The sequence below is a fragment of the Aphelocoma coerulescens genome, chromosome 1, assembly GCF_041296385.1.
Source record: "Aphelocoma coerulescens isolate FSJ_1873_10779 chromosome 1, UR_Acoe_1.0, whole genome shotgun sequence".
In the NCBI taxonomy this organism is placed as follows: domain Eukaryota; kingdom Metazoa; phylum Chordata; class Aves; order Passeriformes; family Corvidae; genus Aphelocoma; species Aphelocoma coerulescens.
In genome coordinates, this window is record NC_091013.1 from 13421076 (window position 1) to 13443611 (window position 22536).

Here is a 22536-nt window from a genome sequence, read left to right on the forward strand (position 1 = left end):
CTTTATTAAGTGCCCACAACACAGTAATGCAATAGAAGAGAGAAAGAGAGAGAGAGAAAGAAACACAAAGTAGAGAGGAAGAAAGAGAGAGGGGGCAAGAGCTACCAACGGATGAGACGAAGTCCTCCTGGTCTTCCGCCAATAGATTCGTCTTCTTTCCGTGGGGAGATCTCGGACTTGGTTATTTCAGAAAGTCCCTTTATAGTCCTTTTCAGAAGCGAGGGGCAACTGGCCAAGAGGTGGGGAAATCTACAGCTGTTGTTATGGGGTCCGTTGTTTTGGGAAAACAGGTACAGGACAGACGCACAAGACAGGTGTGCAGGTGTACGGGACAGGTCGTTCCTTTCTGCTTCAGTGCAGTCCTTCCCGCCTGGGCAGCAAGAACGGCACAGTCCATTGTTACCTGCACTAATTTTCCTCAGGAATGCATACCAGTTCCCAGCGGGCACACCCGTAGGCAGCACTTGGCAGACATCCCACCTCAGCCAGGCCAGGACTCCTGTGTTCAGTCTCTGTCCTCGGCGATGATCGTGAGGCAGATGAGGGATCTTCGGACCGTCTCTTACAAGTACGTATTATGCTCTATCGTAATATTCAGGAACTCTTTCAGTAAATTACTCCCTAGAATCTTTCGGAGGCAGTAGTGGCTGGCCAGCTTAGTGACAAAATATGGTTTTATACATACCTCTGTGTGTGTGTATATATTTTATATAAATACATTTTACATAGTTATATGTACATAGAGTTTTTAATATATATATAATATTGGATGCCCTCCTTATTTTCCAAGTCCCTTTTCCTTTTTATTTTCTTGCTACAAATGAAAAAAAAAAAAAGTAGATTCAGACTGGATTTCTGATATCTCAAGAGGCCAAGTGGTGTGTGGAAGGTTCTGAGAAAAGACCCATCAGACCTTTGTCCTTGCATACCCCTGACTTGGTCAAGGTGGGGAGGTGGGGTATGTTCTGTTCATTTTGATGCTACAGAGATACCTTCACTCAAATCTGTCAAGAGTACTCACACAACAGCCTTCAGCTGAGGAGCAAGGACTGTGTCCATAAAAGGATATATTTCAGTTTCAAGCATAGATGGGAAAAGTTTTTAACAGCTTCAATTAAGACAACTGGAGCTTTACAAGTCCTCTCTTCTAAAAGGGTTCAGATCTGTCTGTGTGTGCATTCAGAAACCCAGGGAAACTGACGGGGTTCATGCTGTTTCACTACAGATTAACCTCAATATTTTGTCCAAAAACGTCAGTGCTGGCCAGTCATTACTCAAAGAACCTACCACCTTCATTTGCAGAATTCTGTAGAGAAGCATTTACTGCTCATGAAAATGTACAGGCACTGACTCCAGCTTCTTGCAAAGGCAGGTGGCACCACAGGGCTCTCTCCTTAGGGCTGATATGCTTTTGCAGAAATGTGAACTAATAGTATTTGGTCTGGATATACTGATTGTTTTCAACTCTCCCGAGGAGAGGATTTATATGGTTCTGAAAATGAAAATTATTTTCCTTCTTTCTCCACCAGGACTCCTTTGCATTGGTAAGAGAGAGATAAAAAACCTCCCAATCCTCCCAACTTACATACCCAGGTGCTAGTACAACATTATCCCACTGCTGGACCTAGTCTTGGGTGGAAACAGAAGAATGACCCCAGCCACCTGTGGCAGCTCCCTGGTGCTGAGAGAGGCTGGACAGCCTGGCAGCCAGAATGCCCATCCCCAGGGAGAATGAGACCCCTCTCTCAGCAGTACATAGTTAATAGGCCAGCTTAGCTGTAGCAAACCTGCATCCTTGGAAACACTGACAGCTACAGGAAGAATGCCTCTCTGAACTACTGTCCTGGTTTCCACTGGGATCAAGTTAATTTTCTTCCTAGTAACTGTGCTGTGTTTTGGATTCTGGAAATAATAATGTTGATAACACACTGATGTTTTGGTTATTGCTGAGCAGTGTTTACACTAAGTCAAGGGCTTTTCAGCTTCTCACCCCACCAGCGAGGAGGCTGCAGGGCACAAGAAGCTGGGAGGGGACACAGCCAGGACAGCTGACCCCAGCTGATATTCCATACCATAAGATGTTGTGCCCAGTATATAAACGGGGTGCAGGGGGAACTGACCAGAGGCCACTCTCAGGAACTGTGTGAGCATCAGTCAGTGGGTGGTGAGAAATTGCACTGTGCACCACTTACTTTGTATATTCTAATTATTATTGTTCTTTTCTCTTCCTTTTCTCTCCTATGAAACTGGTTTTGTCTCAACCCCCATATTTTACTTTGGGTTTTTTCCCCCAGTTCTCTCCCACATCCCACTCAGGGGGCAGGTGGGAAAGTGAGTGAGTGGCTGTGTGCTGTTTAGCTGCCTGCCAGGTTAAACCACAACACCTACAGACAGCCTCTCCTTCACAGCAGTTTGCTTTATTTCTTTTTTTAAACATGTGCACAAACCAAGATCACATCACCAAGCATGATGTGGGATTCAAAATCAGAAGTTACTCAATTTTTAAGCTACAATACATAAACATTTATAAAATAACAATATCTCTAAATTCTTCAGTTTGAATAAAAATAGAGTGCCACTGCATTTCACATATACCTAGCCTTCACATGCTTTGAATTTTTTAATTGACTGGATTTCAGTGTTTTTGATTAAAATTAAACAATACTCTTTGTCAGCTGTCACATGAACAGTGGCATGTTTGTCATTCAGGTGGTGCCGTCATTTGAGCCAGTACACAGTGATACAGTTAATTTCCCAAACTGAAGTTGTTGCCATAGCTCCACTGTGGGACAGTGCATATCAAACAAAAGACTTTTTCATGGATACTAGTTCAATCCTGACATTCATCTCTGGCCATAACAAGAATGCATCTGTTTCTAACAGCACAACATAACAAACATATTTAAATGCTGTAGGAAAAAAAAAAAAAGATTGGGGGAGCAAGGGATGGGCTTTACTTTGGGAAGGAAAAATAACCCAGCAAGATTTGAGACTTCCTCTGCTAAAGGCTTCATCACAGCAGATTACTTTGAGCGGATCTTTAACCTCCCTTTGGACAATCATACAAGAACAACTTTGCTCAATTGTATTTTAAGAACAAGAAGTGGGAATTCTGCTGGTGGTTCAGAGCCAACAAGTTTCCCTCAAGACAAGTGTGATATCTGCAGAGAAAAGTGCAAGATAAACACAGTAATGAAGATGGTAGGCAGCCAAAAACACAGTACGGAAGAAGAAGCTCAGGAAACTCCCAGATACCAACAAAAGGTGACAAAGATGTATTTTCTGTTTTGTTTTCTCAAAGCTGTAATTTAAATATGTAAGTTATTAATAGTAAATACTGTAAACTCATTGCAAGCGTTCCAAGATAATATAAACAGTAGTTTACATTGACATAGGAAAGTACAAATGGGGTATAGTACCAAAACTAAGTTAAATGGACAAAATAATTACTGTATTGAGGATTATTTTTGTCTTCCTTTTAATGACTAGAGTGTGCTTGATCTGCTGCAAAAGCAGTAGGACAAAAAGTTAAAACTCTCAGATTCAGATGTTACACATTAAGCTTATGGTTGGTAATGCTTTTGATGATGGAAAAGAATCCGTTAAAAGTAAGAGTGGTGGTATAGAAACAAGGCCAGTAAATCATGAATGACAGCAAATTCACCTGTACTATGTCTACCTCAAAATGCTTAAACATTATTATATAGTTGTTAAGTACAGACTGTCTTTGTGAAGAATTGTGTGTGTGTGCATGCTGCTCAAGATATGAGTGTATATGTTCTATGTGTATGTTTCCTACAGACATGGAGTATTTAATTATCTTACTTTTAATCATTACATTGGTCTGATTTAATGCACATTATCACTAGATTAACTTCAAGTTTTTCCTTCTAGTTTCATCCAGCTCTGACCACTTCTGCAGCTGCTTACTAAACAGTGCTATTCACGTGACATTTCAACATGAATTATTTAACTTTTCAGAGGACTAAACTCAAAAAAAAGCACAGATTTCATAAATTAAAAGAAATCTCAAATTATTACTTTACAAGATGTCTTTGCTTTCAAAACTCTTCATGTATAGGTAACTGACAAGTATGAAAAAAATAAATGCTTCTCCTTTTGTTTATCAATAATGATAATGCAGACATTTATGTTAAAAGCGTAAATTCCTTTCTTACCAGGCCTCTGAATGCCTTTTGTTCACTGCACATGTCGTTTTAATTTCCTACCTGAGTTACTTCCTAACATCAGGATGAAGAGAATGAAGTTGTTATTAGGATGTTAAGGCTCTGAAATAAAAACGTGAAATAGAAAAAAGAACATGTACTAATTTCCATTATGATAGAAAAAAGGTCTATGGAATGAACATTCAGAGAATTAACATTTTCTTTCTTAAACAAACACAATTCAATTCTGATTGCAGTTAAATTACAGCAAATCCTGGTAACTGGACCAGAATTGGTGAAATTATGCTAACTGGAACAGAGAGCAGAATCTCATCACCTGCTTGCCTAATACAATATTCCTATTCAAGCCTAGAAGAAAAGTACAAAATATTATAATATACATTAAATAGGGAAGACAAGTGAGAGCAAACTCACAGAAAATGAGCCCTCACATAATTATAATGTCTAAGAATTAAGTCTGATACCAATGGTATTCAAGAGCATACAGTTATTGCCACAGCATGAAAGTCTCTGTTTTAACTACTTTCAGCGCTCTCTCTTTGCAATTGCACCGAAATGAACAATTATTGTATAAGCAGAACATTATTGCAGAGAGGCTGTTAAATTTCAAGACCTGGCTGAAGATCAAATGTGCTTCCATGCATGAATACTCTTAGCATTCACTATTTCACATCCCTTTGGCAGAAAGGAGGACAGCATCATGAGATGCTGCAAAGTCTTCTTGTAATCCTGACAACTCTGTTGCTGGACTGGTGCTAGGGAAGGACTGTGAGCAGGGCTGCCTGGAGATGGGAGTCAGGATCAGCTAGGACAAGTCCATGGTGATGAGACTGGTCTCAAAACAAACCACAAACACAACTCAGGATCAGCTCTGGTGATGGTAACCTGGGTCAGATGCAGCCCAGTGATCACCAGGGTTTGAAGGAACCTTAAAAGTCATTTAGTTCCAACCCATGTGTCACAGGCAGGGACGCCTTCCACTGGACCAGATTGCTCAAAGCCCCATCCACTTCCACTGGGGAATCACCAAGCAACTCCATTGGACAAGGCAGGTTCCAGGTCAGGCTGGGGAGCCAGGGACATGGCTGTGGCTGAGCTGGATGGAGACCACCACTCCTACATCTCAGCTCCAGCAAGGACCAGCAGCACAGGCCAGAACTCAGAGCCCACGAGCAGAGGGCAGAGGACCCAGGTGAGGCTTGGTCAGGGCTGTCAGTGCCCTCACAGCCTTGGCAACAGCTCCCATTCCCCACAAACAAGGTGTGTCCTCACACCTGAGAGCTCAGAAGGGGGAGGGGGTTTAGTTGTTGTGGGTTGTCAGTGGATAGCTTTATGGACACTCAACCAGGGCAGGGACAATGGCCTGGGAAGGGGCCACAGCAGATGAAACTAGAGGGTGGCAGGAGCGCTATAGAACAGCCCCAAGGGGCTGCCAGGTGGGTTCTGGGAAGAGGTTCACTCAGGACAGGCGGCTAGTAAAATGAGGACACCAAAGTCCAGTCAGGCTGATGGCACAGGAGGAATTGCAGGAGAGGATCCCACAAAGCCATGGGCCAGGCTCCAGCTCAGGAAGGTCTGATCTTGCTATCAGGGTGCAGCAAGGGGCAGCTGCTCCGTAAGGACAGGGAGACAATGACATGATATGGCTGGTGGGGGTGGGGGACTTGACACCCAGGGCTACATCCCACAGACCCAGGCAGGGTGAGCTGGCAGGCCCAGCTGAGAGTCCAGATCATCACACAAGATTTTGGACCTGCCTTATCACCACAAGCAAGGCAGAAACACAAGTCAGATCACAAATCAGGTCAGGTCTGGTGATGGTGTCTCCTTGTGTTTAGCTGTTCCAGTGGCATCTGATCTTGCTTTCCAACACTAGCAAGTCACTTTTTCATTTCTTTCAAGTCCAGCTTTTGATTTTTCCTGTGGACACTAACAGGAAAGTAACTGTGAACCTGAGAGGAAAGGTCTTTCCAGTTAGGCTTGGTACTTGATTTGCCTTAGTTTAGGCAAAATGGAAGAAGCTGTTACGGGAAGAGGCATACAGATAATAACTAGCTACCAGATAGTCATTTTACAGTACATAAAGTAGGTGTTTTGCCTTAAATAAAGTACGTGTCTTTACCCAGATTATGAGACTCTCCAGTTATTAAGTTTTTGGTACCCAAAATATTAATGTGACTGTAAAAATCACTCAAATGCAGTTTACAGTATGATTTTTTATGTTTCACTTGGCAGGTTTGCATCTGGAATAGTATGGGAAAAAAGCTGGGAAGGCACTGGCATGAAATATTGACAAATGGAAAGATAAAGGTTGACAGGAACAGTGGAGAGAAAAAAAAAGTATTGGAAACTTGTAATCCTGGAAAAGATAGTGCGACAGAATACTGATGATCAGTCCAATAAATTTGAAATTGAGCTGGTGGAAAAGGAAGGCACCAGAGAGATTGAAAATGGATAGAAGTGAGTGCAATACAAATATGTTCAAGAAAGGTAGTCTTAGCTTTGTGTGGATTTGAGGAGATTGGAGTGCTTATCTGGAAAGCCAGAAGAAGAGAAAAAAGGATAGGAGGGATAACAATACAGTTTAAATGTAAATAGTAAAGAGATTTTTCTTAAATTATGTTTTATCTGTGACAATAAGAAGGAGGGTAGAGAATATGAATCATTTAGACAAAGTTTATACTGAGATAGATAAAGTAGAGAGAACTGTAGCATTCAGCATTGTATTTCTTGGTAGCAGTAAAGTTGCAGCTGTAGTCCTGTGCTTGCACCACTCTGTAAGAAATCTACAAAGAACCCAAAATAGAGCAGGGAGGATAATGAAAAAAAGTATAACATCTGAAAATGAAAACATTATAACATGTAACCTATGAGAAATTATTGCAACTGGGGCAGTTTAGAAAAGTCATGAAACATGTAACAAAAGTACCAACCTGCCTGCTGAATGTCAGCTCTCTACTCCAAATCCTCAAACTATTGTTTCAAAATCTTAACCACAGTAGTCATACAAAAGGCCAAGGAAAGTAAATCTGTTCTCTGTGTCCAGTAGAAAAAGCAAGCAGTGGCAATAGTTTGCAGCAATGGAGGTTCAGATTAGACATTCAGAAAAACTTTCTGGTAAGAGTGAACAGTGTTGGGTGGATTAAATAGATAATTTGGGTTCTGGGGAGGGAAGGACCAACAGAGGTTAGCTAATCTAAGTGCTTTCTAACCTCTGAGCATCCATCAGGAAAGTCTCACTGCTGAGAATCCCTCAACCCTTCCCTAACAACATTTACTCAGTAAGTAAAAGCTTGATTATTAAAACTAGCAAGGACAATCTATGGCAGCTGGAGTGGGGTCAGTAGCTCTGACCCAGGAAGCTGTGACTGGTCCAGAGAGATGGTCCCGAAAGGAATCGCCTTCCCGAGGCCCGGTGTCTTCCCTCAGCTGCTGGCAGGAGGGCCCTTGCAGAGGCTGTCAGCTCTTTAGTGATTGTCAGCTCGTGATTTCAGCCCAGCTCTGCAGGGCAGCCTCCAGGCCAGAGCAGGGAGAGAGAGACGAGAGGCTCGTGTGGCTATTCCACACGGGGAAGCTTTATTAGCTCGGCGAAGGGGAGCCAGGGACAAAAATCTCTCCATCTCGCAGGGGCAGAGGGCTGGCTTTATAGGGATACAGGGGGTGGGTATCAGAGGGTGAGGGCCAATGGGTTGCAAAGGATCTGCATAGGGTCTCCCAGAGGATTCTGGGTTTGTCTTCTTCTTGCCATAACTGTGAGTAGCTCCCTTTCCAGGGAGAGTCCTGCTGGGAGATTGAGCACTCTCCTTATCTCAGCAGATGTCCCTCCAGGGTCGGGGCTGGGCATACCCCACAACAATCTAATAACAGGACAGACCAACTTAACATTTCCCACCATTGGACTCTGACCATCTCTCTGACTCTGGAAGAATGAAAGGAAGACAAATACCCTCTTGGTCAAAACCCAGCCATGATTTCTCACCATTTTCTTCAGAAGTGCTTATAAAAAGTAGTTCATGAAAGAGCAAGAACACAAAGAACCTGCCCCAAAGTGGGTAACCCCACTTATTCAAAACAGTGCTACAATCACAGATGAATGGCATCACCAAAGGCCACTATTTTCAAGAATTTGTGTATTTCAGGTGGTTTACATGTAAACCATATCATAATTAACATGACATTTTTAGTTAAACTCTTACATAAAGACTGACTAATTTGATTCTATACAAGTATCCTGAGAACATGGATTTTATTAAACATCACATCACATCTTCACTATGGAATTGTGGAAAGAACCAGGTATAAAATCACACTGTACCAAATCCCGTGTTTTTACTTTTCATAATTTATGGACTTTAATTGCACATAGAAAAACTTTTGGATTTAATCTGCATACACTTTATAAGACTATTTAATAAATAGTAAATATTTTTGATTTATTCTGACAAAAAGAGGATAGTTTATAGGCACTGTGCGTTCCACTGGAATGATGAACTGCATCTTCAGAATTAATTAAATCTACAGTATCAGCCAACATTACATAGAAGCAGCAAAGTGATTGGTGTTAGAGGCAATGAAAACCAATAGGGTATAGTTTAATTCATACCTTTCATTCTCTACCTTTTTTTCCCACCTACACAGGTTGGAAAAAAATATCTACCACTGTGGGATTTTAATCTCAGTCTAAAAATATATGATTTAACTAATTGATCATCTCAGCAATAAGGTATCTTTTTCTGCTATTTTTAACTATTAATTCTAGCATGTCTAGAATTAGCATGACATTGATAGATACATAGATACATAAATACAGGGATTCATGCATACACAGATACATACATAGAAACACAGTATTTTAATAAATCTGCTCCAGACATAAACCATTCCTTTATCATACAAAGTCTTGCAACTGACCTTACAAAGTCTTGCAGTTAAAACCTTCAGTATCCAAAAAATATCCATTGAAGCAAAATTCATTGAAGCTCATCAGTTAAATATTCGATAATTTATTCTGTTTTCTTGTAGATGCTTGGCTTTGAAGTCAAACACTATTTAACCACACAGTTTTTTTCATGGTTTCCTGATGACTTTTGAACAGAAATTATCCGAGGGTCTGCTTCTCTTCGTTATGACTCAATTATAGGTCAGAAGACTTTTGCAGCCTCTCTCAGGCAAAGACCATTTTAAATGCAACTTCTGCTGTGCTAACTAGTGCTTGAGATCCATGAAGTTCAGAGAGGGATGTTACTTTCAGTTTAAGAAATGAGAGGATTTAAATGTAACATCTAAACATATTACCTTTTTTATCTTTTCATACTTTGAGAATTTATTGTTGCAGTTTGAGAACTGAAGTTCTGTATTAAAAAACCCCAAACCACAATGTGTCAGGTGGAACCTTCCTAACAACTGAGGTTTTTTCCCTGTTTGGTGCCTATTTAATTCAGACCTTGAAATTAGTGTTAGGAAGATTGGGATCATGGTTTCCTGGCTTGTTTGCCTGTAGTTTATACACCCTGGGACAAGATTTTTATGCATCAGATGTCTGTTCAACCCAAGCGGCTGTTCCAAAGAGCTCAGTCATTAAAGGCCATGGCGATGTGTCCCCGTTACTTGTGAAGAAGTAGCAGGAAGCTGCCCAGACCATGATCATCTTGGCACAGGATATTGGTTACAGAAAATAAATTAGGTGCGTGAACCTCCCCACCCGAGACTCTTGCTCCACTATTCTTTTAAAAGCTGGCGGACTTGTAAGGATTCACAGAAGACCATCTATTGAGCTTTTCCAATCAAACCTAATTTGTATTTATTTATTTTAGAGAGTAAAGAAGACACACTCCAGCCTTTTGAAAGCTCATTTAGCCCCAACAGCTAGAAGATGATGCAGTTTAGGATACCTTATTCAAGATACCAAATATGTTGACTAAGATTATCAGACAAATTCCATTTGGACAGACATGATGGAGCCTACATCCTTCTCTCTGCCATTATTTCAACTTCCTCTCTCTCTTGTAATGAAGTACACAACATTTTTTTTCATGCTCTTCAAACAGAAGAGCAGAATACACAAAGTATTCACCAGAGGTGGAAATTAAATAAGCAGCACGAAAAGTATTCCGCTTTCGCTTTGAAATTCTGGCCCAGCTTAGATAGGTGATAACACTACTGCAAGAGAGACATCATTCTTTAATGTTACATGTATATGGAAAAGCTTATCTGTAGAGAAGATGAATCAGAATGCACCTGGAGTCAATAGCACACTCTCAGCATGAAAGCAAAGATGAAATTCGGCCTTCCATACTCAAAAGAAATAGAAGGCAAGGGAATTTGCGTTTCCAGTATATTGGCAATCATCTAACTTCAAGAAAAGTCCGCTTCCCTTTCATCTCTATTCCCATGCACCTGCCTGGTCAGGGAGGGCTGGACACTGACCCTGGATATGGATATGTCCATACCTGGTGCTACTCCTTCAGGACACCAGCACTGGTCTCTGAAGAGCTGGCATATGTGGTTGGGTTTATAAAAGGGCTGCCTGCTACCTATGGCTGCTCCAGCCCTAGCACTGCTCATCTGTGCTGTCCAAATATTCTTCTAACAGCATAACACTCCTGCAAATATTTTTCCTGAGAAAATGAGCTACAAATTTCAGACCAAGTGCTGCATTAATCATGGTTTAATAATTTCCCTTGAGTATGCTTTCCATGATGTGTGAGTAGTTCTTGCAGAAACACTGATAAAGGAACTTAGTTATAAGGAAAAGATTCAGCTGTGAGATTCACTTAGTTTGGCTACTGTTTTTCTTGCTTAGTCACCTCCTTTGACATGTATTTTCCTTTTTTCTTGACTGCTGTCTCATTCTTTCTTTTCACATTCTCTTTTCTTTCTACTTTCTTTCTCATCTCTTATTTACTTATCTACCTCTTTCCCTTTCACATAGCTCATACATTTTTTGTATTACACTTGGTTTTCCTTGAAGATGTGCAGAAGATAAAGACATTTGAAATTCAGGTCTCAAGGGGGAAGACCCTGAGACACAATTCTCTTGTAACTCCTCACAGGTCTGAATGGCCTTAGATGCTCATGTCCTTTGATGAAGTCTGATTTTTAAAACCAACACTGACAGTGCCCAGTGAAGCTAAGTACTACTGCAATCCACTTTTTCGATTCTATCAGTGTTAACAATAGAGAATGGAGCCTCTCTGTTCTAAAAATTTTTGGGTTTATATTACCTTGGTCACATTCTCATGCTATTTAGGAGTAAGAAGTATGGTAATTTCACTTCAGCCGTGTAGAAGCTACAGTTGTGTGTGTTGAAGCAGCTGCATGGCACAACCGAAGATGTAGTCGTGGCTCCTGGGCAGGTGTCAGCCAGATTCCATGTGAAGGGCCTGGGAACTCTGAATTTGCCTATGATAGAAGCATTTCTCTGCATTTAGAGAGAGATGCTACTATTACAGCCATGTCCTTGTATCAATCTCTCGGCAGAACAGAACGCCGCTTTTGCCAAAACTGTTAAAATTGCTTTCACTAAAAAGCAGTTTACTTTCTTTAGCACCAAGAATTTGGTACTCCCAGCCCCGTGCTCCTGCCCGGGGAGGGCAGCGGGCAGTCGCTCTCAGGCAGCCCGGCGGGCGGGCGCTACGCAGGCGCTGCCCCAGGACCGCGGTGCGGCAGGCGGGAGCTGTCCGCTCAGCACCGCCCGCCTTCGCCTGGTTCTGAACCAGCCGCCACGGGCTCGCTGCGAGGGGGCTGCCGAGGCCGCCCGGCCCGGCTGTGCAGCCGCGCCCGGGGTAGGGCCGGACATGCCGATGCGGCTCTCGGGGCGCCGCTGCCTCCCGAGCGCCCGCACCGCCCCGGCACTGACCGCGCCTGCCGTGCTTGGGACACGGTTCGGGGTTTGTGCCAGCAGCGCCCTTGTGGCCAAGAGGGCCAATGGGATCCTGACGTGAATTAGGGAGAGCATTGCCAGCGGGTCGAGGGAGGTGATCCTGCCCCTCCACTCAGCCCCGGTGAGATGAGTGCATCTGGAATGCAGTGTCCAGTTCTGGGCTCCTCAGTACAAGATACACATGTAGATCTTGGAGTGGGTCCAGTTGGATGGCAACAAATATGATTAAGGAACTGGAGCATCTCTCTAGTAAGGACAAGCTGAGGGAGTTGGGCCTGTTCAGCCTCTACAAGAGACAACTGAGAAGGGACCTCATTAATGTGTATAAATATCTAAAGGGGGTGCCAAGATGATGGAGCCTTTTGGAGGGGTTGCCAAGCTTAGGACAAGAAGCACGGGCAGAAACTGATGCACAGGAAGTTCCACCTAAACATGACGAAGAACTTCTTTCCTGTACAGGTGACCGGTCACTGGCACAGATTGTCCAGAGAAGTTGTGCAGTCTCCCCCTCTGGAGATGTTCAAGAACCTCCTGGACGCAGTCCTGCGCCACGTGCTCCGGGATGGCCCTGCTGGCGCGGGGAGGCTGGAGCGGGCTACTAGCCCCCGCGCTCCCGGCCAGGCCCATTCCGGGCTCCTGTGACTCGCGGGGGCGGGGCCCGCGCCGCGGAGCCGCCGTGGGCAGCGCGCGGTGGCGCGGCGGGGCAGCAGCCAACCAGAAGCCCGCATGCAAATGAGCCGGGCCCGCCCCCCACGCGCGGAGCGGGGCGGGGCCCGCCGGTTGCCGTGGCGACGCGAGCGGCCGAGCCCCCGGGCGGCTCCCGGGGAGACCCCCCGCGCCGGGCGGGCCCGGGCGGCGGCCATGCCAGTGCGTGCGGCCGGTGCTGAGTCAGGAACAGGCATCCCCAAATCCCCCTCCGAGACCATGGAGGAGCTGGAACACACCTGCCCACAGCCTCGCCTGGTGAGTCGGGCCCGGCTGCGGCCCGCCCGCTCGAGCCGCCCTGGGCGCTGCGGGGCCGCTGGGCCGGGGGCAAGGGAGGGAGCCCCCGGGCGGCCGGTGCCGCCTCACGGCGGGTCCCTTTGTGCAACGCCAGGAAAGGGGCGAGCGAAGGCTGTCCCAGATGGACTGTGCCGTGCCGTGCAGGAACTCGGGGCAGTGCGGTGACAGCCAGGCAGGATTCCTGATCCCCGCGTTAAAAACCCGGATCCCCCGCGCTCCCGACGAGTCAGGGCGCGCCCGGGTACCGGCGCGGTTGCCGCATGTGCGCGGGTGGCGGGAGCGGCGGCGGGAGCCGTGTGGTGTCAAAGCCGTGTTACGATCTAAAAAGCTCCCTATTTCGAGTAGTGAATGCAGAGGAGCGGCCCGCGCTCCTAGGAGCCGGCGGCGGGGAGCGATGGCCGGTCCCAGCCTCTCCCGGTGCCGCTCCCGCCGGGAATGGCAGTCCCCGGGGACTCCTCAGTGACCGACCGCCGGGCCGTGCTCTGCCCTGTGGGCCGGCTCTCGGCCGGATTACTACGCCCAGGAATGGCAAATCCCGCTTTTCTCAACTTTAAAAGTCCGGCGAGGAGTTGCCCGTTCGATTCAGGATGTGTAAGGAAGAAGAGAGTCTCGGAGAGCTGCGGTTTTTGGGGGGACAGGAGAATGAGGGAGGGCCGGGAGAGTGATACTTGAAATAACTCCTCTGATGTTCTTTGCTTAGAGACCTCTTCAGACCGTGTAGGCAACTTTACGAGGCTGCTGTACCCCAAGAATTCAGGTTCTGAGAGCTGCCCTTCTTTTCATGTGCTCACTTAAAATATCTCGAATGTTTCCTTGCTTCTTATTTAAATCTGTTATTATTCCCACCGGAAAAGATCTCTCCTTACCCCAGCATGGTGTGCACTATTAGCAAGGCGGTAGAAAATTAATAATAACAATACATAAATGCAATCACAGAATTGGGGAGGCAGTGTCAAGATGTGACAATCCATGATGTATGCAACAGTTTAGTACTGGAAATTTGATCATTTAACACCAGAATTCAGTCTCAGTGCTAATTAAAACATATTTAAACATCAAACTTCAGTAATTAAATTCAACACTGTAGTTGAGACATTGTTCTGATATGACAAGAAATAGCAACAGTCATTGGAGCTGACCTAAATTAATGTTTTCTTCTTGCTCATGTTATAATTAGATTCGGCTTTAAAGAAGATTGTTAATTTGTTCATGGAAAGCTTTTGGAGCAGTTTTAATAGGGAAAGTTAGCTCAGGTATAGTTTCTGCAGTGTGTTCGTACAGGCTGTCTAAGATTTCTCTGTCAAAAGCTCAGATATAACAACCTGTTTGAATATATCTCTCTGTGTAGTGTGACATTTTAAAAGATTTTAAAGAAAGAAGTGACAATATGATTCCAGTATTTACAGTAGCATGCCTTCCAGTATAATTTCTGTGGAAATTAAGGTGACAGTTAAGGTCACCTTAAAATTAAGGTACATGAATGAAACAGGAATTCATTATGAGTTTTTAGATCTTCCTGAGTACCAATAATGGACAATGGAGACATTTTGAATAAATATTTGAGGAAAGTGTGTCCTTATGAAGTGACACCTCATCAGTCATCAGAACTGTGTTATCCTCAGGCTAAAAAAAAAATCTTGCCTGGTGAAATATAATGCAATACACTGAGCTCAAAGCAGAGGGAGTGAGGCAAACAAATGTAGCCAGGCGATGTCTGAAGTGAGGAAAATTAAGGGCAGGTATTCTGAAGAGTTAAAGTGAATCACCCCTTGACAGACGATCTGATAACATGGACATCAAATTCCTATCAGATCTTTTTTAAGATCTTCAGTAGTTGCTCTGATCTCATCCTTTGAAGGCAACATGTACAGTGGTGGCTCAGTAACCTTGTCACCTAGATTATTAGTGTAAAAGAAAGTGGGTGTCTCAGGTAACATTTTAGTGTTTGGACCTCAAGATGATACCTCAGGATGGCTTCGGTACCTCAGAATGATATAACTGGTGACAAGTCTGTGATATTTACAGCTGACTTTTTAATGCTGTTCATTGGTTCTTACATATCTCTAAAATTAATTATCTGGGCTTTCAGGTTCTTAATATGTGCTAAGTTGTAGGAAGCAGTTTTTCTTGAGACATGGGACTTCAGAATCACCTCAAATTCTATAAGGTGAAAAGGAGTTGCTTCTTTTCTGAAAACGTTGTCATCCTTTTAATTAAAACAGGAATTATTTCTTTAAAGCCTTAAAACTGTGAATATTTTTACTGGATATCTGCCATTAAACCTCTGATTTTAGGCTGTGAAGCCTGCTAGCTTGTCAGGAACTGTTGCATTAGGACTAAAGAATCTGTGTCATTCAAAGATCAGGAAAACAGGGGTCACTGAAGGCAGTTCTTGGGTAAGTTTCAATGTGTATTGAAACCTGATGTTTTCCAGTGCCTGGTACTGTTGTAATTATAAATTACCATTAATTATTTCCCAAGACACTCAGTGCATTTTCTTAACCAGCTGGAGCATTAATAAGCATTTGTGTTGCTTCAGTCAATTCCTCTGCTCCATCTCTGACTTAATATTTGCCTTCTTTATGTTCTCAACTTCCATGTATCTTAATGCCAGAATGTGTCTCTGAGTGACCCACGTATCTTGGTCTTGATGCACAACAGAGAAACAAACCAATCAGAGTCACAGGTTTTATCCATAGTGGTGATTTTAGGAGTTTTGTAGTCAAGAAAAAACCCCTCACAAATAGCATTTCTCCAATCCTGTTTTGTATTCTTTTGCATGTATCCCTTTTCTCATCTGGACCAAACTACTGCATTAGGCCACCTTCTCATCTGCTGCAGTCCCATTCATATTTTTGAGCCCCAGAATACCCATGATTTGGTCATGGGGGCCTTCACTGTTTTCAGTGGGATAAACATGACCTCTGGTCATACCGTGTCACACATTCACGGTATGGCAGTTGTCTCTGGATAACTTTCAGTAAGCTGCAGAGTGCTGCGGTGCTGTGGATCTCAGTCTGGGAATCCTGCCCTTAGGGTTTGTCTGCATGCATCAGTACTAAAAAGGTCCCTAAGTAAGGCAAGCTCTTAGTTTAACTAAGGAGTTAAGCAGCAGTTTTCATGAATTTAAAGTGAATCTATCTTTAAGATGACGTAAAGAAGCAGGTAAGTGCTTTTTGCTGTGTCTGCTCTGCCCTAGGCAGTGCTATCCCAGAAATACTGGGCTATTCAAGGGTATGTGGCATCCATACTATCCTTGGATGTCTGTTCTCAGGCAGCTGGAACTGTGGCCAGATCTCATGTCTTGTACAGGAAGTGGCATTGGGGCCCTGTGTGGAGGTACCCAAATAGTTTGTTGGGGGCTTTTTTCCATCATCCTTGCAAGGACAGACTAGCTGGATACTTGGTCTATCCATATGGCAGATAAAACATGTTCTGCCAAGGCACTGCAAGTGTCAGGGCCATTTGAGGTTCACCCTTGCAATCCCAGCACTGCTCCAAAGCCCAGATTTACTTCTGTAGTGTTGTGAGATTCAGAGGCTACAGGCTTTTACAGGTCAATAGGAATTAGGTATTAAGTATCTTGGGGCCACTGAATCTACAACACTTTGGAGAACGAGACTCAGGTACAACCGAAGACGACAGATCTTGCATAATTTTGGGTATCAGATGCTTTAGCCATTTTGTTTATTTTCTTGATATTTTAGAAGAAATGAAAGTACATGAATTTTTTTTTTCCAAATTATTCAAGTACATTTGGAAAACACTTATTTTATAGAGGAGAAGAGGAGAACATTTTAGTGTTTCACACATTGGAGCTGTATAATGGTTCAAGGAGTCACTCTACTCCTTTAGACAATTTCCTTGTTGCTGCTGTTAAGCAATGAACTCAAACACAAAATCTGAAATAATTGTGAGGAGAGTGTGCATGCCTTGGATTCCTGTACTTTCATCCCTTCGTATTTGCAAGGAATGTTTTAAGAGATCCTGATGCAACCTCTAGAATCATTTCAGTATTTTATTCCCATGAGCTTTCATAGATGTTCATATTCATCTTTCCTGTATCACTGGAAGGTATATGCAATTTTAATCAGAGGAGCCAATGATTAATGTAGGGGGGGTTTATTGTGGTTAAAAAGTGTCCCATACATCTGCTTCCCACGTGATGTTATGACAGGGGGTCTGCCATCTGTTTACTTCACTGTGGAACTAAGCATAAATAAATATGTAAATAATCTTAAATTTAAGGAACCCAAAATTACTTTATTTGACTAAATATTTATTTGGTCCTTTAGAAGTTCAGTTTTGCTTTGGATTAACTTTCATTTTCATAAATGTTGGCTACTATATAAAAGCACAAACCCATTAAAATGTGCCAAGTGAGGTTTGTGCTTAGGGACATGTAGCAATTTTTGCTGCACTTAAAAAAAAAAAATTGCCCACAGACATGAAAAATCTACTTAGATTTCCCTGTATTACATCAGAGGACATGCAGTTTATATATGTTCTGAAATGCTAGTTTCTGCAAATACAAGTTGCACTAAATATTTGTCAGATACACAAAACTGCAGATATTTTTTCAGGAGTCAGAAATGACACATAAACACAGGGAGAAAACATCACATTCTGTATATTGCATTCTGTGCTTGCAAATGAAAATATATTTTAGAAACAGTTTTTATTAGGATAATATTACCAACTTCTTAAACTGTGCTGTTGCTATTACTACAAAGGTTTGTATCATATCTTTAAAAAGGAGGGGAAATCCATTGTAAATAGATTCTCTTTGCTCCCTCCTCAGGAACATAGACAACGTTGTAATATAACATATGTATAAAATGTAAAAAGAACTCAGCACATGCGTGGATGTGGAGCAGAAGAAATACAGAACTAGGAGGGAAATACTGACTACACAGGCAGGAATATGTGTAATGTATACCCACACATCCACAATCATGCACAAACATTCAGTACAGCCAGAACTGTCTATCCCAGTGTGTCTTTTGTTTCCATGTAATCTGCTTTCCTGTTTTACACACATATAAACAGATGGTGTAAGGTGAAAACCTCTTGAGAAAGGCACTGGATGAATCAGGGATCTTGTAGAGAAGCCCATTGCACTCCCTGTGGGAAAATAGATCTTCCCAGGGTTTTTCTGCTGACAGCTGAGGAACTGCAGAAAACGTGTTTCCTGTGCAGGAGGAAGAAAAGGTTTGAGGGTTTTTTGCTTCTTCATAGCTCTGTTTCTGAGTAATGGGTATACAAAATGCTGTCGTACATCTGACATAAAGTAATTGATAAATGTATCTCCACAAAGAAGCACAAGTAGACTGATTATTGGGCCAAATTCACCCAATAGCTTAGCTATATAAGTGAGTTGCTTTCAGAAGATTAACCCTTGCCTGTCTCAAAGCAGAGTTGGGTTCTTTTAGCCATATATCAGGTGTATAGCTGATGTGAATTTGCAGATGACACTAAGTAGGGTGGGAGTGTTGATCTGCTTGAGTGTAGGAGGGATCTACAGAGAGATCTGGACAGACTCTTCAATGGGCTGAGGACAGCAGCAGGAGCTCAGTAGGGGAAGTGCTGAGTCCTGCATTTGGGTCACAGCAACCCCATGCAACATTACAGGCTGGGGGAGGAGTCGCTTGGGAGCTGCCCAGCAGAAAGGAACCTGGGGGATGTTGCTCACCAGCCAGATGAACATGAGCCAGCATGTGACTAGGTGTTCAAGAAGGCCCGTGGCATCCTGGCCTATATCAGCAATAGTGTGGCCAGCAGGACCAGGGCAGTGATTGTCACCCTTACTCAACACTGGTGAGGCCATGCCTTGAGCACTGTGTCCAGATCTGGGCCCCTCACTTCAAAAAAGGTACTGAGGTGCTGGTGTGTATCCAGAGAAGGGCAGTGAGTGTCGTGAAGGGTCTGGAATGTGTCCTGTGAGGAATGGCTGAGGGAGCTGGGTTTGTGTAGTCTTGAGAAGAGGAGGCTCAGTGGGAAGCTCATCACTCTCTACAACTGCCTGAAAGGAGGGTGTAGTGAGGTGGGAGCCAGTCTCTTCTGCTGTGCCTGTAGTGAGAGGACCAGAGAAAATGGCCTTAAGCTGAGACAGAGGGGATTCAGATTAGATATTAAAAAAATATTTTCACTCTTAGGGTGGTCAGACTTTGGAGTAGGTTGCCCAGGGAGGTGTGGAGTCACCATCCCCAGAGGCGTTCAAGAGGCATCTGGATCTGGCACTGGGTGGTGTGGTTCAGTGGTTTGGGGGTTACAGTGGTAGTGTAGTGCTGGGTTGACAGTCGGACTGGATGATCTTAAAGCTCTCTTCCAACCTTGATGATTCTGTGATTCTATACAGTAATGTACAAGTAAAAAGAAATGCGTGTTAGACATTCAAAATGCAGGAGCTGACGTTATCTCCTGTTTCTGAATTGATCAATAAAACACAGAGTGGCACTAGAGCAGTGGTTACACATTTTTGGTCTGTTGACCATGGCCAACCTTCAGCATTACTCCTGGACCAGCAAGCACTTGCCACTGGGCATTGAGTTGCAAATGCCCCGCAGCGAGTTTGGCTCTTTGAGATGGTGTCTGCAGGCTGATGATTGGCAACCAGTGCCCCTTTGAAGGAGCCACAAACATCTTTACACTGGAATGCTGCATATCCTTCCCCAGTGATGGGATATCTGGCAGCTTTCCTGTCTGTAGCCATCAGGACAGGAGAACATCCAGGCTCACGGGCTGCACAGTGCCCTAGGTGCAGTTTGCTCTTTCAGTGAGTCCTGCTTGGATCACTGGCACACAAGTGCTCCTTCCAGCTGTGCCAGGGGAACAGGTTTAAGTGGATAAGTTGCCACATTTTGCTTCCAGCTGGTGTTCATGGAGGTTGAGGTGCTTCATTGGCAACTCTTTCACTTGAACTCTGCTTGACTTGGGGCCCATCCTTCCTCTAGGATGATTTTGTTTTCTAAATAATGTGTTCCAGTTCAGTGAAAAGTCATGGCTGTCATGCAGGAATCTTGTCACAAAATTATTTGGCCTTTTGCAAATATTAGATTACATAATAGTTGTTCTAGTTCCATAATCTCTGAATCTCTACATAGATACATCATTGTACTTCTTGAAAATGCAGTGGAAGCTGCTTTTCCTCTGTAGTATCTTCAATTTCTAATTGCATTTTGCACTTAATCATTACTGACTTAATACTAATGATGAACAAAGTGTATTTGATTGAAGATAAAGCCCAGAAAGAGCAACTAAGATAATTTGAAATGCATGCAAACAGAATGCTAAAGTTATTGTTCTTAAAAGGTTAGTTTGCCATATTTTTAGTTCACATCCACCTCCCTGAGTCCGCAGAACTGTGGGAGAACAGGCTAGACTTTTTTTGATTCTGGCATTAATATTAGAACTGTTTGTGAAAAGTTTACCAGGAGACAACTACCAGTAAGATTCAATTACAACGTAAATGCTCATAAATTTACCTATTTGGGTCAAGGTTGCTGACCCAAACAGGTAGGAGAAAACATGGGTTTTCATTTTTGACAATGTTTGCTCCCTGAACCTCTAAGAGAAGGCTTTGGTAGTCCTTCATCTTACGAAAAGTTCATACCTCAGAAACCTGGCACATATTTTTAGTTACTTTTCAATAGTTTTGATAGGTTTTTTTTCTTAAATATTCCTTGAAACTGATGTCAGTGTTTCCTGCTCTATAATTATTGTTTCCCAGCATCAGGAGCAGGTTCCCAAAATAATCATTCCTCATATGAGTAGACCTTACCCACGTGATTTGTTCCACTTACCTGTTGAAATCACTTACCTGGTCTAAATACAGCCTCTGAGACAAAAGGTGGTTACAGCATCAGACCTCCCACAGAACTTCCCTGCCCGTTTGATTCTGCTATGAGCACAGGTCCAGCCTGCTTTATCAAGTGTTGCCTCTGTAGCTGTACCGGTTCATGATCTGAAATTTCATTGACCTTTGTCGGTGGCAAAATCTTAGATGACAATACAACTTTCTTTTTACCAAGAGGAGAGAAGGCAGTGTAATTGCATGACTTAAAAAAAAAAAAAAAAGGCAGTAGCTCCTTCCATTAGCTGTGTTTCTTGCAGTCACCCTGCAGGCAGAGTTATAATGGTAGGTGCACTATGACATGGGTGGGTCTACATTTGCCTACTTAAAAGAATGTTTCTGTCTTCCTTGCTGCTGTGTAAAAATCCCAACCCAACTACTGAACATACAGAAAGCAAGCAAAATAACACAACAGGCTGTAAACAAAAGAGAGAGTGTGAAGGTGCTTGAACAGGTGTTCTTGACCTCTTATTTCAGTGGTAGGGCTCCTCTGCCTCTACAAAACACCAACAACTTCCCTTTTAATCATTAGAAACACGAGTGTTTATCTTATGCCTAGGAGCTAAGTTAAATGGCTACAGCAGGCTAAGAGACTGTGAAGAGTGATAATAAAAAGGCAGCATCAAGATACACCTGAAAATAAGCTGCTTCTAGCTCTCATGTAGGGTTTCTTCATGAAGTGTCCTGGCCCCAGAACCAGCTCAGGACTGCCAACTGCACTGTGCCCTCTCCTCTTGGCTATTGTCTCACCAAATAGAGAGAGCTGTGGGTTCCAAAGATGTTGCTGGTGCAAATGGAGCTGTGAGGTGCTTGCTGGGAAAGCCCCCATTATCTACCTTCCATCTTTTAATGTCCTGAAGTTTATTGAACATCATTCAGATCTTTTGCAAATTTCCTAGAAAGCAAGACATTATTTAAGCTTCTCATAGGATGAACAGCTTCTAATATGCAAGGGTTACTAAATATGATGGTTTCACATACCTTCATTTTACTGAATTCTGTCTTCATTTCCAGGAAACAGGACTCTTATTGCAAGAGGTTTTTATCATCTTCTAAAGTAACTATCATTAATAAGTCCTAATATTACAATGACTTCTCCATTTGTGACATGTAATAAGCTTTCTCTCACATATTACTACAGGATGTTGCAGGTCTCCAGAGCTTACCTTGCTCCAAAATACAAGGCTAATTTCACTTGCTTGACTAATTGCAAAATGTAAATGCCTGGAATATAAGGACGTCAGAGATGAAGGGAAAAATCTGTCAGAGAAAGACAGAAGTACAAAGTCTTTGTCTAACTATCTGATTATTGGCAAAACTATAGCGGACTTCCAAAAGTACTTTAATGGATTAACCAAAATGGAAAAGCTGCTATATAAATTACTTGCTGTCTTCTCACAATTCTAGTTATTCTGTCAAGAAGCTGGAAGGAATACCAGTAATTATATGCAAACTGAAAAGGTTTGATAAATTATTTCTGGGTTTTAATAATTTCTTGAAATATTTTTTCTTATGGGCTTATATACAAACCAAATGGTCTCATTTTACTCATTTTTTTGTTAAGCTTACCAATAATTTGTTTAGGACAGATAAAATAGTAGTCATTTGGAAGC

At 43.0% G+C, this 22536-nt stretch overlaps 1 protein-coding gene across 2 annotated transcripts in view; it reads left to right on the forward strand.

Moving 5' to 3' along the window:
• The first annotated feature begins 12862 nt into the window (after window positions 1–12862).
• PCYT1B (phosphate cytidylyltransferase 1B, choline) overlaps window positions 12863–22536 on the forward strand; it is a 31356-nt gene continuing 21682 nt past the window's right edge. For both annotated transcript variants that reach the window (XM_069035391.1, XM_069035475.1), the window contains exon 1: window positions 12863–13032. In XM_069035391.1, coding sequence (XP_068891492.1) covers window positions 12931–13032 — 102 coding nt within the window. In that variant the 5' untranslated portion in view covers window positions 12863–12930. The remainder of the gene's footprint in view (window positions 13033–22536) is intronic.